Source organism: Gadus morhua, chromosome 7 (assembly GCF_902167405.1).
Source record: "Gadus morhua chromosome 7, gadMor3.0, whole genome shotgun sequence".
In the NCBI taxonomy this organism is placed as follows: Eukaryota; Metazoa; Chordata; class Actinopteri; order Gadiformes; family Gadidae; genus Gadus; species Gadus morhua.
The window spans coordinates 33,296,748-33,313,691 of NC_044054.1; the positions used below are offsets into that span (position 1 = coordinate 33,296,748).

The 16,944-nt window shown below is 52.1% G+C and overlaps 1 protein-coding gene across 2 annotated transcripts in view; it reads right to left on the reverse strand.

The window, feature by feature from the left end:
- Positions 1-336: 336 nt before the first annotated feature.
- gabrb4 (gamma-aminobutyric acid type A receptor subunit beta4) overlaps positions 337-16,944 on the reverse strand; it is a 45,228-nt gene continuing 28,620 nt past the window's right edge. The window contains exons 5-10 of one of the 2 annotated variants that reach the window (XM_030361266.1): positions 13,002-13,084; positions 8,678-8,815; positions 6,132-6,284; positions 4,819-5,075; positions 3,717-3,806; positions 337-1,263 (exon numbers count right to left, since the gene is read on the reverse strand). In XM_030361266.1, the coding sequence (XP_030217126.1) occupies positions 907-1,263; positions 3,717-3,806; positions 4,819-5,075; positions 6,132-6,284; positions 8,678-8,815; positions 13,002-13,084 (1,078 nt within the window). In that variant the 3' untranslated portion in view covers positions 337-906. The remainder of the gene's footprint in view (positions 1,264-3,716; positions 3,807-4,818; positions 5,076-6,131; positions 6,285-8,677; positions 8,816-13,001; positions 13,085-16,944) is intronic. The other variant, XM_030361267.1, reaches the window with a different exon arrangement.

Consider the following 16,944-nt stretch of genomic DNA (forward strand, 5'->3'; position numbering starts at 1 on the left):
CACACACACCTCCTCAACCTCCTCAAAACAAATAAAAAAATGTGGTAACAGACATAACGGATAGAAGTTTGACACAAATTCAGGGGCTCGAAGAAAATTAAATAAAAACGTTTTTTTTTCTAACACAGACCGTCGATGTCCGACAAAGAGAGCGACATCACTTCCTCTAAACGAGGCATAACCAATAGCCAGTCCCGTGCATGATGTCCATGGGCGATGCATGTCTGTGTGTGTGTGTGTGTGTGTGTGTGTGTGTGTGTGTGTGTGTGTGTGTCTTTGTGTGTGTGTGTGTGTGTGTGTGTGTGTGTGTGTGTGTGTGTGTGTGTGTGTGTGTGTGTGTGTGTGTGTGTGTGTGTGTGTGTGTGTGAATGTGTGTGTGTGTGGGGGGGCACACGTGCATGTCGCAATGACGTCACGGCCGAGCAGCGCGGCCACTGGTCAGACGGCGGTCTGATGACGGCCCAGGAGAGGATCAATAAAAAGCTGATCGGCGTCTTCTCCGCACTCTCGCCCCGCAGAGTTCCACTTCCTGTTGTTTTGTTTGTTTTTTAGCAAAAATATCATGCAGTCTTAAGCTCCGACGGCCACACCGGCGGTCCGAGGTCGACCCGGCCTTTTGCCGGAGCGGGAAAAAACGGTAAAACAGAAGGAAAAGAAAAACTCCCAAGTGTTGTAACTCTTCCGGCGCGATTCTTCAGAAACATTCACGTCATCCGATGAACACTTTGTACAGCAGAAAGGTCCTTCGAATTCACATGTGTGTATATATAAATATAATATATAGAAATATGCATATACATATGTTCAACTTGTATATGTGTATACATATTCAGCAGGGGGGAACTGTATCAAAGCCAAATCAACGAGCTCTCAAAATATGGCCCATTATTCCTATGGGGGTGCGCCTCAGTTCACGTAGTACAGCCAGTAGATGAGGTTGAAGAAGCCGAAGGTGATGGGGAAGATGACGCGCGACCACTTGTCGATGGTGCTGACGTCCGCCAGGTTGGGGATCTTCAGCTTGAGCTTGGACGAGCGCCGCCGCAGCCGGCAGTTGGCGCGGCTTCGCATGGCGCCGCGGTCCAGCGAGTGGTGGCCGAAGCCGTCGCGCTGCGTCATGGGCTTCCTGAACTGGACGCTGGAGCTGTCGAAGGACATGACCGAGTTGAGCGAGTCGCTGACGCTGCCGCCGCCGCCGTCCGACGGCATCACCTCGTTGTTCATCTCCAGCGTGGTGAGCAGGATGTTACCGTAGGCGTCCACCTGGGGGAGAGGGGGGAGAGGGGAGAGGAGAGGGAGGGAGAGAGGGAGGGGGAGAGGGGGGAGGAAGAGGAGAGGGGAGAGGAGAGGGGGAGAGGGGAGAGGAGAGGGGGGGGAGATGGGGAGAGGGGGGAGAGGGGAGAGGAGAGGGGGAGAGGGGGAGAGGGGAGAGGAGAGAGGAGAGGTGGGAGAGGGGAGAGGAGAGGGGGGGAGAGAGGGGGAGAGGGGGGGAGAGGGTAGAGGAGAGGGGAGAGGAGAGGGGAGAGGGGGGAGAGGAGAGGGGGGGAGAGAGGGGGAGAGGGAGATGGGGGAGGAAGAGGAGAGGGGAGAGGGGGAGAGAAGAGGGATAGGGAGAGGAGAGGAGAGGGGGAAGAAGGGAGAGAGAGAGGGGGGAGGGGAGAGAGGGAGGAGAGAGGAGAGAGGGGAGATAAGAGAGAGGGGGGGAGGGAGAGAATGAGGACGGGTAGAGAAGGGAGAGAAGCAGACCAGATAGCGATAGAAAGAAAGAGAGAGAAAGAGAGAGAGTCAAAGTGAGTCAGGTGTGGCCCATAAATCCCCCCTAGCCCTCCTCCCCACCCCCTAAGTCTCCAGATGAGTTCTGTATCTACCAAGTTAACTACACAGGCCATGCACCCCCACCCCCCACCCCCACCCCCCCTCCAACAAGCCCCTCCCCCTAGCTCCTAGCTAAAGCAGCATGCAGGGATGACATGGCGGTCCTGTCCATCATGCGTTAGAGACACACATAGCTGTTATCTACGTTCACATGTTAGCGGTACACAAGTGATTCATTAAAGAACCGCACCGGTCTGAGTGATGAAACCACGGCAACCGTCTCCTGGCTTCATGAAGCATCCGCTACCCGTAGCATTTGTCAAAATTGCTTTGTTGTGGCGAGCAGCGTTCAGCAGACGTTCACCCTCGCAACACACACAACAGCATTCAGCACGCGTTCACCCTCGCAACAAACAACAGCATTCAGCACGCGTTCACCCTCGCAACACACACAACAGCATTCAGCACGCGTTCACCCTCGCAACGAACACAACAGCATTCAGCAGGCGTTCACCCTCGCAACACACAACAGCATTCAGCACGCGTTCACCCTCGCAACGAACACAACAGCATTCAGCACGCGTTCACCCTCGCAACGAACACAACAGCATTCAGCACGTGTTCACCCTCGCAACACACAACAGCATTCAGCACGCGTTCACCCTCGCAACGAACACAAGAGCATTCAGCACGCGTTCACCCTCGCAACACACACAACAGCATTCAGTACGCGTTCACCCTCGCAACACACAACAGCATTCAGCACGCGTTCACCCTCGCAACACACAACAGCATTCAGCACGCGTTCACCCTCGCAACACACAACAGCATTCAGCACACGTTCACCCTCGCAACACACAACAGCATTCAGCACGCGTTCACCCTCGCAACACACACAACAGCATTCAGCACGCGTTCACCCTCGCAACACACAACAGCATTCAGCACGCGTTCACCCTCGCAACGAACACAAGAGCATTCAGCACGCGTTCACCCTCGCAACGAACACAACAGCATTCAGCACGTGTTCACCCTCGCAACGAACACAACAGCATTCAGCACGCGTTCACCCTCGCAACACACAACAGCATTCAGCACGCGTTCACCCTCGCAACACACAACAGCATTCAGCACGCGTTCACCCTCGCAACACACACAACAGCATTCAGCACGCGTTCACCCTCGCAACACACAACAGCATTCAGCACGCGTTCACCCTCGCAACGAACACAACAGCATTCAGCACGCGTTCACACTCGCAACACACACAACGGCATTCAGCACGCGTTCACCCTCGCAACACACACAACAGCATTCAGCACGCGTTCACCCTCGCAACGAACACAACAGCATTCAGCACGCGTTCACCCTCGCAACACACACAACAGCATTCAGCACGCGTTCACCCTCGCAACACACAACGGCATTCAGCACGCGTTCACCCTCGCAACACACACAACAGCATTCAGCACGCGTTCACCCTCGCAATGAACACAACAGCATTCAACAGAGTTCACCCTCGCAACGAACAGAAAAGCATTCGTGACAATTTCACCCTCGCAACGAATATACACAACAGCATTCAGAACTTTGTCATATAGGACTTTGATCACCACACAAGTTCTCGGCCCGATGATGAGTTTCTACATGGACTGAAGGGCTGCTGCTGTTGTCAACATTCGTCTGAGAAAAACTCTTCGATGCTCTTCTTCAGGATCGGTACCAAAAAGCAATTTTAACAATTTCTATGGGTTGTGGATGTTGCAATGATTCCAGGAGAGACAGATGGTTTGATCAGCCAACGGCGGGTCCTTTAAAGTCTGGACTAGGTGAGTAGCCCTCATCTGGAGGGCTCGGACAGCAGTGTCCTACAGCTGTGATATGATTTCTAAATCATGTACCCCGACTTTTCTTTGCTCCTCGAGATAGAGATTTCTCCGCTGTGTAAATGACCTGAAGGTGTTGGTTTGATACGGCGCAGAAATGGAGTCCTTGCAATGTGAAAGAAAAGATGAAGAGAACATTAAAACACCTATAAAGTACTGACACAGTAAAGCATGTTTTCGATATAAGGTCACAAAGTGCAAAAGACAAGTCATTTAAAAACAGGTACAACTCTGGAGAAGCATTAGTCGTCTTTGAGGAAACGAACCACTCAACACAAGGGGCTTCGTTCAGGGCTCCTTACGAGGCCGTTTCAGGACACTCGCTGAAGCTGCGGTGGCATCATTGAACAATTTTTATCTTTAAAAGTTATGTAGAAAAACAAAAACGAAACACGAAAGTAAATAAGTCAATGAAAAGTTGTTTTGTTACTCTTTAAAAATAAAATAATCACAAGCGAAGCAAAGGTGAGTATCCAGGACAGGGGGAGGGAGGGAGGGAGTGGGAGTGAGAGAGGGAGGGAGGGAGGGAGGGAGGGAGGGAGGGAGTGGGAGTGAGAGAGAGGGAGGGAGGGAGGGAGGGAGGTAGGGAGGGAAGGAGGGAGTGAGAGAGGGAGGTAGGGAGGGAGGGAGGGAAGGAGGTAGGTAAGGAGGTAGGGAGGGGGAGGGAGGGAGAGGGAGGTAGGGAGGGATGGAGGGAGGGAGGGAGAGAGAGCGAGGGAGAGAGAGCGAGGGAGAGAGAGGGAGGGAGGGAGGGAGGGAGGGAGGGAGGGAGGGAGGGAGGGACGGAGTGAGAGAGAGAGAGGGAGGGAGGGAGGGAGGAAGGGAGTGAGAGAGAGGGAGGGAGGGAGGGAGGGAGGGAGGGAGAGGAAGGAGGAGGGAGAGAGAGGGAGGGAGGAGGAGGGGGGAGGGAGGGAGGGAAGGGGAGGGAGCGGGAGAAAGGGAGGGAGGAGGAGGGAGGGAGGAGGAGGGAGGGAGGCAGACCTGTTATCCATAACAGAAAAGAGAAGGAAAGGGAGGAGGAGGAGGAGGAGGAGGAGGAGGAGGAGGAGGGAGAAGGAGGGAGGAGGAGGAGGAGGAGGAGGAGGAGGAGGAGGAGGAGGAGGAGGAGGAGGCAGACCTGTTCTCGTAGTCTCTTCTCCTCGTATCGCGGGCGCTCGTTGTTGACCTTGTTGATTCTCTCGTTGATCTTCTTCTGCTGCTGCGGCCCGCGACCGAAGAAGACGTAGTTGACGAAGGCGTACTCCAACAGCGCCAGGAACACGAAGACGAAGCAGCCCATGAGGTAGACGTCGATGGCCTTCACGTACGGGATCTTGGGGAGCGTCTCCCGCAGGTGGGTGTTGATGGTCGTCATGGTGAGCACCGTGGTTACGCCTTCGGAGGAGAACGCCACGCACACAGACCATCTCAGAACCAGTTCAGGGCGGATCAGAGAGGGTTCTGGTCAATGCTGGCACTAGAAATGCATTTTTCGGTCATTTTCAGTTGTTTTGAGTAACTGGATTAATGCGAGCTATGGAATTATCATTAGCAGGAACAATTAGCAGTGATGAGTATTGACGGTTCGGGTTTTCTCAAATGATACCACAAACAAGTACCTTCAATTCTAGTAAAGAAAACGAGCATTCACCACTGTTCCTCTTCCAGGAACGGTGGGAGTTCTACGAACGTTTTTGGAGATAGCGTTTCGTGGAATAAGAATCTAATTTGACTTGATTCGTTTTGAGTAGCCAGAGACTAAGTTCAGACAAGGTGCTGTTTGTGATTTCAGCTAGAGCAATCATTGTGTCTGTGAGGTGACGCCTTCCAGCTCTGTACCGCAATCATCTCATCACCAGACAGTGCTAGGCAATTCCTATGAATTTACACGACTTAAATTAAATACATTTTGAAAAAAAATAATCACGACTCTTGCATAAGTCGTACGGCGGCAATAGGCGATAATAATAATCGACCACTCTTATCTATCACAAAAATATTTGTGAGTGAAAGTGGAAGTAAACTATGGGGAGCGAGAAGGAAGGAGGAAGAAAGAGTGGTACCGATGCGAAAACAAAAATAAACCGATGCAAAATGATGGAATAAGACAAAACATCTGAGAGGTTCCAAAAAACTGAAGATCGATTCAGAAGACATGACATGTCTTCAGGAGACATGACATGTCTCCCAGTCGCCATCTTAGAGCCTCTTCAGAACTGAGTGTTGGGGTTCCATCTGGAGGTCCAGATGGAACCTGGTCCTTGGAGGTCCTCCTGGTCTATCTGAGGTCCCCCCCGGTCTACCTGGAGGTCCTCCTGGTCTATCTGAGGTCCTCCCGGTCTACCTGGAGGCACTCCTGGTCTATTTGAGGTCCTCCCGGTCTACCTGGAGGCCCTCCTGGTCTATCAGAGATCCCCCCGGTCTACCTGAACCCCGGGAGGCGGGTCTTACCCAAGGCCACGCGGGCGGCCGAAGCGTCGTAGTTGATCCAGAAGGAGACCCAGGACAGGATGGTGATCAGGATGGAGGGCATGTACGTCTGCAGGATGAAGTATCCGATGTTCCTCTTGATCCTGAAGCTGAGCGACAGGCGGGGGTAGGAGCCTTCAGGAGGAGGAGGAGGGGGAGAAGAGGAAGAGGAGGACATTGCGTTAACATTGAGTCATTATCCACAGCGAGGTCCTAAGCTTCATTCAGAGTAAGGCTGAGTAAAATCCAAACGTTCTATCAGAGTTAGAGGAGCTACCAGCACGTCACGGTCCTACCAGCCAACTCAACGACGACAGGAGGTTGGCAGCAGCCATCGCTATCAGAAATACATCGTTACTAAATGTAGTTTTTGTTTTTCATCAGCCCATTTCCTCCAAAGCAACTTACAGTGAATTGTTTATCGATACAGTACATTTAGGAGCATGGAGGAGCACAGAAACCAGGATACAGCGGCTAGGGGTTAGACAGTATCCACGATACTGTAGGGGTTAGACAGTACCCACGATACTGTAGGGGTTAGACAGTACCCAGGATACTGTAGGGGTTACACAGATACCACGATACTGTAGGGGTTAGACAGTACCCAGGATACTGGTGTTAGAAAGTACCCAGGATACTGTAGGGGTTAGACAGTACCCACGATACTGTAGGGGTTAGACAGATACCACGATACTGTAGGGGTTAGACAGTACCCAGGATACTGTAGGGGTTAGACAGTACCCAGGATACTGGTGTTAGACAGTACCCAGGATACTGTAGGGGTTAGACAGTAACCACGATACTGGTGTTAGACAGTACCTAGGATACAGCAGGTAGGGGTTAGACAATAACCACGATACTGTAGGGGTTAGACAGTAACCACGATACTGTAGGGGTTAGACAGTAACCACGATACTGTAGGGGTTAGACCGTACCCAGGATACTGTAGGGGTTAGACAGTAACCACGATACTGTAGGGGTTAGACAGTAACCACGATACAGCAGGTAGGGGTTAGACAGTAACCACGATACTGTAGGGGTTAGACAGTAACCACGATACAGCAGGTAGGGGTTAGACAGTAACCAGGATACTGTAGGTAGGGGTTAGACAGTACCCAGGATACAGCAGGTAGGGGTTAGACAGTAACCAGAATACTGTAGGTAGGGGTTAGACAGTACCCAGGATACAGCAGGTAGGGGTTAGACAGTAACCAGGATACTGTAGGTAGGGGTTAGACAGTACCCAGGATATAGCAGGTAGGGGTTGGACAGTAACTGTGATAAAACAGGTCTGGTTAAGGACATCTTGCTCATCTGGACTGTGGATAGTGCCAGTCATGTTTGGCGAGGTACTAGGCAGTTAGTCCCCGCTAGGCTATCACTACGCTATCACTATGCTATCACTCGGCTATCACTACGCTATCACTAGGCTATCACTAGGCTATCACTAGGCTATCACTAGGCTATCACTACACTATCATTACGCCATCACTAAGTTATCACTACGCTAGCACTACGCTAACACTAGGCTATCACTACGCTATCACTAAGCTATCATTACGCTATCACTAAGCTATCACTACGCTATCACTAAGCTATCACTAAGCTATCACTACACTACCCTGCCCCTCTCCTCAAACAGAGAGTCAATGCCTCCTACAGTCCGTCCTCTGACGATGGGCGCGGCCGCCATCGCTCCATTTGTTCAGACGGAGCACTTCATTTCCCCACAGCGAGGGAGTTCTTTCCAGGGACGGGTTCAATTCCAATCAAACATGGCAGAAAGTCGCAAACACGGCAAATTTTTCTGCAACCCCTTATCTGTGCAGGCAGCTCGCGGCCCAGAGGACCGGCACAGAGAGCGGACGCTTACCACCGCTCAATCTGTCCTCTAAACATCACCAAAAGGGCGGTTAAAACGTGTTTAGTTACAGCGCGGCGCAGGGACCCGACACAGCCCAGCGAGACGCAAAGCGCAATATCAGCTGCTGCATCCATTGATTTGGGATGTTCTTCTTCTTTGTCATTTCAAGGAGATACAGCAGCAAAGGTTTGGCAAACCTGTAGAAACTGCGTCCGTTATAGGGCGGGGGATCTGTTCAATTCAAGTGATCATTTAAAGTTAGCTTTGCTCTTTATTCACCACCGAGTCGTGTAGCGGACCCCTTCTCCCGTAGAGACTCACAGTGAGGAAGATGCACGTCCCTGCAGGCTGAACAGCTCGGGGTTAGCTCATCTTGCTCAAGGTTATGTTGCATACATTGGGGATCAAACCCAGAACCTTTGGGGTTGGAGGTTCTGGGGCATCCCCCAAATCACTAGATTACACTAGCCGATCGGAGGGCAGGCGGGTAGTAGTAGCGCAGAATTAAATCAGGGGGGAACACTTTAATCTTTTAGTCAGATAGGAGCAGGAGCGGCACTCGCGGGGGGCATAGATTTATATGCGGACCCGCCCCAGGTCCCGGCCCCCCTGTCCCGGAGATCGAGGGACAGACGGACCTCGGCGGGGACCCCGTCGGTCGTACCTGTGGTGAAGCGCACCTCCCTGGACACCAGCCGCAGCGCCACGATGGAGAACTGGGGCAGCTCCAGCTTGTCCACGCCGGTCACTGCGCTGTCTCCGCCCTGCCAGAAGAACACGATGTCGTCCGTGGTGTAGCCGTCTGGCCGGGGGGAAGCAGAGAGCACCAGAGTCAGTCTACAATAACCACCGCTGCAGTCATGCATGCCTCCCCAAGCGGAGGGTTGTTGTTGGATCCGACCATCTGGCCGAGGACATGTTGTAGCTGTGTCAGACAGACGCTCCCACCGAGAAGTATGGGGTGTGTGGAGGACTTTGTGAGAGGAAAACAGGAGGATTCTGTTGTTAAAGCGGCAAAGGAAGACAGATTGTCTGTGCGGCGAGAATAAAGCAAAGTGTTGCATGGCTGTGCGTTCTCGCTCTCACCAGGACGCTGGCACCAGATCTGCTCTCCAAACACTGCATTTTCAATAAGTGAGTCCAAAAAAAACGAACCATTGCGGTAGTCATCCTCTAACTTTACTGGCTGCCAACGCTGGGTGTGGGGGGGGGGGTGAGAGGAGGTCAGAGGGCAAACAGAAAGCTGGCAGGGTGTTGCGTGTTAATGTGTTGGTGCCGGGAATTCAGTCTCACGCTGAACACAGCGCCAGCGATTAGCGGAAAACTGTTGGGAAGAGGTGACGATGTCCCGACCATGAAATTATAAAACGACAAAGGACAGAGGGCTAAGAATAGCGTGTCGGAGCGTCTGATTCGCTGCTGGTGAGGTGGTGGGAGACGGGTTCTGTCCGGGCGTTTATCTCCCCAGAGCAGGCGGCACATGGCAGTGTGTCGTAGTCCTCATGTACAACGGGGGATTCATCAGCATACAAACACAATTAAAGGCCAGTACTAATGATGCTCTGGCGGAGGCAGGGAGCGCCCTGATAGGTGAAGGCGTGGGGGGGGTGGGCGTGGGACCTTGCAATAGCTCTCAGGGATATGAAATGAACGGAAACCTGAGGGGAACGATTGGAGGGAAGTGAGGGGCTGGATAGTGGTGGGAGGACGATCGTAACCTTGACATGAAGTCGCTAGCTTGACATCAGTAAAACGAATGAGGAGGAGGAGGAGGAGGGGGAGGAGGGGGAGGAGGGAGAGGAGGAGGAGGAGGAGGAGGAGGAGGAGGAGGAGGAGGGGGAGGAGGGAGAGGAGGAGGGGGAGGAGGAGGAGGGGGAGGAGGAGGGGGAGGAGGGAGAGGAGGAGGAGGAGGAGGAGGAGGAGGGAGAGGGGGAGGGGGAGGGGGAGGAGGAGGGGGAGGAGGGAGAGGAGGAGGAGGGGGAGGAGGAGGGGGAGGAGGAGGAGGGGGAGGAGGAGGGGGAGGAGGGAGAGGAGGAGGAGGAGGAGGAGGGAGAGGGGGAGGGGGAGGGGGAGGAAGAGGAGAGGGAGGAGGAGGAGGAGGAAGAGGAGGGGGGGGAGGGGGAGGGGGAGGAGGAGGAGGGGGAGGAGGAGGAGGAGGAGGGAGAGGAGGAGGAGGAGGAGGAGGAGGAGGAGGGAGAGGGGGAGGGGGAGGGGGAGGAAGAGGAGAGGGAGGAGGAGAGGGAGGAAGAGAGGGAGGAGATGGGCAGGAGGCTGCTGGCTGATAAAAGGGTTTGTCGCCGGGAACACGGGGAAGAGGTGAGAGGATTGAGATATTTCCCATGCTCCTTAGCGACCACAATACATAAAAATGACTTATGGTGCTCGCTTATGGCAGACACCACTTTGAAATATCGGAGTTAACTTGATTTTTGCCCATTATCAAAGGGACAGTTCGCAGGTTTAACACATTTAAGCTGACTGTTAGGGTTGTGGGAAAGAGCCTTTAAGTACCGCAGTTAAATTTCACAATATAATCGTGTCACCAGACTGAAGTGACGTGTGGCGTCAGTTGCTGGAAGGAATATTTATCGAATGCAGTTCTTTTTTAAATTTAGGAAAAAGAACAACAACAACAAAAATAATCAGCAAACGATCCCGTTAAGCTGAAGGTATGAACCGGTTTGTACATTGAGCCCCAGAGAGGAGCTTAACAGGAGTGTCCGCGGGGCAGCGGGGGCGCTCTTTGGGGCAGGTCGTTGTCTACGGGCTGGGCTCTCCGCGGCACGCCCCGCCCTCGGCGCCTCGGACGCCATGCCCTCGGACGCCATGCCCTCGGACGTGGCCTCTCCCAGTCATTAAAGAGGCGGGCGGTCTCTGGGGGGGCGTTAGCAGCAGCAGATCCTCCCACTAACCTACAGTCGCCCGCTCAAAGCACGTATAAACGGAGAGCTGGCGCCCGACGCTTCTGCACCTCCGTAACCACGGGGGGTTGACCTGTCAGCAGGCGCAGGCAGGGGGTGGGGGGGGGGGGGGGGGGGGTACGTCTCCAGGGACCAGATGAGGGCCCCTGTACATCTGCGTTCTGTTTGTACATGTTTTATAAAACGCTTTGTGATTAGGGTTGGGATCAGAGTGCACTGCCCCCTGAATTCTAAACAGTCTTGCCCGCTTATCACATGGATTATGCCAGCATACTCATTTGCCTGTGCACTTTTTTTATCATTGATCTAAGCCAATAGAATCCGGGGTGCTGTGTGCCGGGTGCCCCTCAGAACCACCTCTGGTGTTTCTTTAAGACGTTTGCTGCAGAGGAAAGCTCCTGTAACGCTCCCCTTCGTATTATATTTCATACGGTAATGCGCTTGTTCAAACTCTGAACCATAACATGATCAGAGAAGGCCGGCCAGGTACCAGCTCCCTCTGCCGCCGTCCAGAAAGACCCTGCATGTTTAATAGACAGATCCAGATGGTCTGTAATTAAATTGATTCATGAGTACTATTGTAATACTGAAATATGCATTCCCTCAGCAGAAGTAAAAACCCATGAGTGCAGTAAAGTCTTTTAATTCGCTGTATCATATATACTGCACATCCACGTAGTCAGCAAAGTAGCGATGCCAATAAGGGAATCAAACACCATTTATTTTATGAAGCTTTTCAACAATTGACGCAGCATGATGGATGCGTGCCGTTTTTCTCGCAGCCCAAACGGTTTTCATTCAAACCGTGTTTACCTCTCCGCTTTTCTGTTGACGAATCACAAGCTTTTTTCCCCTTTAATTATTTGTATGGATTTACATCTGTGTGATTGGCGCCACTGAAGGGTGGTTACACAACGGGGCGAGGGGTTCGTCAGAGACGCTCTCTGCCTTGTCATGCGGCCGCCGCTGACTCGCAGACCAGCAAAGCATGCTCGGTGGTTTCCATGCCAACGCTTCGTTGGTAACCATGGAGCCAAGTCCTTTTTTTTTTTTTTTTTTTTGTGAAAAATAAAAGAAAGAAGAAGTTCCATTTGATGTATTGAGCAGCAGCTGTTTGGGAGCCCGTTCTAGCGGACTCACCACCGTTATCGATCAGATGAATCCAGCGCTGATGGGCTCACTATCATGATGTCGCTCATTAGTGCGCCACAAATTAAATGACTATTTGACCCCCCCTGAAAAAGCCACAAATCAAGTTTGACTCTGCGTCCGATTAAATTGAAAGCGTAATCAATACACATTAGCCCGGGCGTTCGATTCCATCTCCATTTGTCATTGGGCGGCCTCTTGTTAACATGGGTGTGTATGGACACACTTCACACACTGGACTGATCATCAGCCTCACACCAGGGGGCTTCAGACGCCTCAGAAGGGCTTCTGTACCTCAACGGGAATCCTTACGTTGAATTCATTGCACCGCTGCATCTTCTACGCTTATGTCCTGTTTTAACCACAGTGCACATTGGGAAAATATTATATCAAAATATTGAATCATATCTATTTTATTACACACAAACATTGTTTAGATGCATATCTATATCTGAGCTGGATGCATGGAGTGGAGATGGGGGGGGCAGGGGCCCAGGAGGGGGGCCAGGGGCCCAGGAGGGGGGCCAGGGGGCCAGGAGGGGGGCCAGGGGCCCAGGAGGGGGGCCAGGGGCCCCAGGGAGGGGGGCCAGGGGCCCAGGAGGGGGGCCAGGGGCCGAGGGAGGGGGGCCAGGGGCCCCAGGGAGGGGGGCCAGGGGCCCAGGAGGGGGGCCAGGGGGCCAGGAGGTGGGCCAGGGGCCCAGGAGGGGGGCCAGGGGCCCAGGAGGGGGGAGTGGGCCCCAGGGAGGGGGGCCAGGGGCCCAGGAGGGGGGAGTGGGCCCAGGAGGGGGGAGTGGGCCCCAGGGAGGGGGGCCAGGGGCCCAGGAGGGGGGCCAGGGGGCCAGGAGGGGGGAGTGGGCCCTCAGAGGTGCGGGCGGGACCACAACAGAGACTTGTAGGTGTCTTTTGTTTGGCACTCACAGCTCTCGATCTCCAGGGTGCAGTTCTGCTCGTCCAGCGGGTAGCGCCGCAGGTCCATCATACAGGCGGCCGTGGTGGTGATCCTGGAGAGGGGGAGAGGGGGAGAGGGGAGAGGGGAGAGGGGGAGAGGGTTAGCAGGGTGGAGGAGGGGGGAGAGGGGTAGTGAGACAGCGGACGTAGTTCTTATCCTGACGGTCCTGGGAGTCAATGCATCCTGAGCATGGCTGGGCAGTAGGTAGGCCTCAAACCCCTAACCCGGGCGGTGTTGAGGCCTTGCACTACCGATGAGCTAGACACGGAATCAGATCCCTACGCTGACCGTGCCAATGCCTTGCTAACCAGTTGAGGCAGACCGGACCAGTAAGGTTTTAAACCGTGGCCTTATTTACTAGAAGTCTCTGGTTTGGACCGGTTTCGTCTGATTTGGTGTCAAACAGAATCAGACCAGATTCTCGTTCCCCAAACCTATCCTCTGCACTCTGTGATTGGCTGCAGCTCTGACCGCACAACAGGAAGTGAGTAGTGGCGCACCTCCTTCCTAGTCTTCCATTCAAAAAGATGATCTTCCACATATGCAGACGTGATGATGTGGTGATGGAACACAACGGAGGATTGGAGCGGAATCGTCCTCCAGGACATGTGACATGTTTTAACACGTGTTACGTAATGAAGACATCACGCTGTTGGCCTTTCATGACCTTCCCCCCATGTACCACATGCACACGGACACGCTGAATATATTTACATCCAGAGAACGGGGGTTGGATGCCCGGGAGGGGGTTGGGTGTGAGGGATGAGTAGAGAACCAAATACTACAATATTCCACTCAGAGTACGATGTGAAGGAATGCTTACAGCAGCACAAAACCCTAGGAGCCATGACAACCAGCCCCTCTCCCGTTATCGATTACCAGGTTAAATATACTTTATTATATTCTCATGCGCTCCCGTAGGATTGAAACAAGAATGATTTTATTAAGATTAAAAAATATTGCAGAGCAATATGGAAATGTAATTATCTTTTATTCAGATCAATCTCTGTCACACGTACACAAGGTTTTCTAAATTGATTTTAGATCCTTATTCTTTTTTCCGCGCAGCTGACGTGCAGGAGTGCGGCGTTATGAGTGATGGAGGCCCCGCCTCTCTGTGGCCATAAATCCTGTTGCCGTGCAGGAAGGCGGCGGAGGAGCCCAGCCGCGCTGCTCGGGCGGCGTTTAGCTGAAATATCTTATACACAGATAAATAATTCACCCCGAGCGCGGCTCATTGTCAGCGCTCCGTCGACAGCGTGTTCCTACACGGCCAAGGTGTGGAGCAAGCAGCTCACCTCGGAGCTCCGGTCTGCCGGGGAATCGACTGCTGCTGAGACCACGCACTAAATATTTACACCGGAGCTCCTCTCACTCAACCTGGGACTCCTCCTAGGAGGAATCATCTGCAGCACAGACCACAGACCCCAGACCAGACCACAGCACAGACCACAGACCACAGACCCCAGACCAGACCACAGCACAGACCACAGACCACAGACCACAGACCACAGACCACAGACCAGACCACAGACCACAGACCGCAGACCACAGCACAGACCACAGACCAGACCACAAACCACAGACCGCAGACCACAGCACAGACCACAGACCACAGACCACAGACCAGACCACAGACCACAGACCACAGACCAGACCACAGACCACAGCACAGACCACAGACCACAGACCGCAGACCACAGCACAGACCACAGACCACAGACCACAGACCACAGACCAGACCACAGACCATAGACCGCAGACTGCAGCACAGACCACAGACCACAGACCACAGACCACAGACTGCAGCACAGACCACAGACCACAGACCAGAGACCACAGACCACAGACCATACCAGAGACCACAGAACACAGCACAGAGAGATGAAAAATGTATACGAGCAAAATAAAATATAATTAAACAAAAGATTACACGTTAAGAACAAAGCAGTGTTAAAAGATTTGCACACAGAATGCGAAGGTTTATCAGCAGGTTTCTAAATGTCCAATAGGAGAATATAGAGGAGGAGAATATTCAGTAGCAGTGTAGTCTTAGCGTTAGCAGTGTAGTCTTAGCGTTAGCAGTGTAGTCTTAGCTTTAGCAGTGTAGTCTGAGCGTTAGCAGTGTAGTCTTAGCTTTAGCAGTGTAGCCTTAACGTTAGGAGTGTGGTCTTAGCGTTAGCAGTGTAGTCTTAGCATTAGCAGTGTAGTCTTAGCGTTAGCAGTGTAGTCTTAGCGTTAGCAGTGTAGCCTTCAATTTAGGAGTGTCGTCTTAGTGTTAGCAGTGTGATCTTACATTAGCAGTGTAGTCTTAGCGTTAGCAGTATAGTCTTAGCATTAGCAGAGTAGTCTTAGCATTAGCAGTGTAGCCTTAGCGTTAACAGTGTGGTCTTACAGTTACCAGTGTAGTCTTAGCGTTAGCAGTGTAGTCTTAGCGTTAGCAATGTAGCATTAGCAGTGTAGTCTTAGCGTGAGCAGTGTAGTCTTAGCGTTAGCAGTGTAGTCTTAGCGTTAGCAATGTAGCGTTAGCAGTGTGGTCTTAGCGTTAGCAGTGTAGCCTTAGCGTTACCAGTGTAGACTTAGTGTTAGCAGTGTAGCCTTAGTGTTAGCAGTGTGGTCTTAGCGTTAGCAGTGTAGCCTTAGCGTTACCAGTGTAGCCTTAGCGTTAGCAGTGTGGTCATAGTGTAAGCAGTGTAGTCTTAGCGTTACCAGTGTAGTCTTATCGTTAGCAGTGTAGTCTTAGCGTTAGCAGTGTAGTCTTAGCGTTAGCAATGTAGCGTTAGCAGTGTAGTCTTAGCGTTAGCAGTATAGTCTTAGCATTAGCAGTGTAGTCTTAGCGTTAGCAGTGTAGCCTTAACTTTAGGCGTGTGGTCTTAGCGTTAGCAGTGTGATCTTAGTGTTAGCAGTGTGGTCTTACAGTTACCAGTGTAGTCTTAGCGTTAGCAGTGTAGTCTTAGCGTTAGCAATGTAGCGTTAGCAGTGTAGTCTTAGCGTGAGCATTGTAGTCTTAGCGTTAGCAGTGTAGCCTTAGCATTAGCAGTGTATTAAAAATGAATAAAAATAAGAAGTAAACGCTTTAAAAAAAACAATCTATTATTATTATTAAGGTTAGCAGTGTAGTCTGTCAGGTTTCTATTATTATCTGTGTTCATCCCTTTTGTTTTTCTATTTTCTGCTCAGCCCTGTCAATTAAATTTATTTTGTTTTAAAAATAAATTGTAGGGTTATTATTATTATTTTGACATGTTGGATGGATTGTGCATGTTCCCATCTACGTATAGACGTCCAGCACCCCCCCCCATGTGTAAGACATGATATGCAGTTATGTTTAAAATATAGAGTCTACACTGAGTTGTGTGCGTGTTGAAAGCTATAGCTTAAGGGACGAGGCAGCCCTGTTAAATTAACCGCGTCCATTCTGTGAATGATGCCGTCGTTGAATATAATTGGAAAACAAAATATGTCGTTGTCGTTCCCCCCCTACTCGGCGCACGCACACACAAACGCACGCACGCACGCACGCACGCACGCACGCACGCACGCACGCACGCACGCACGCACGCACGCACGCACGCACGCACGCACGCACGCACACACACACACACACACACACACACACACACACACACACACACACACACACACACACACACACACACACAGAATACACTCACACACACACACACACACACACACACAGAATACACACACACACACACACACACACACACACACACACACACACACTCACACACACAGAATACACTCACACACACACACACACACACACACACACACACACACACACACACACACACACACACACACACACACACACACACACACACACACACACACACACACACACACACACAGAATACACTGAAAGTGGGATGGTGGGATGGTACTGGG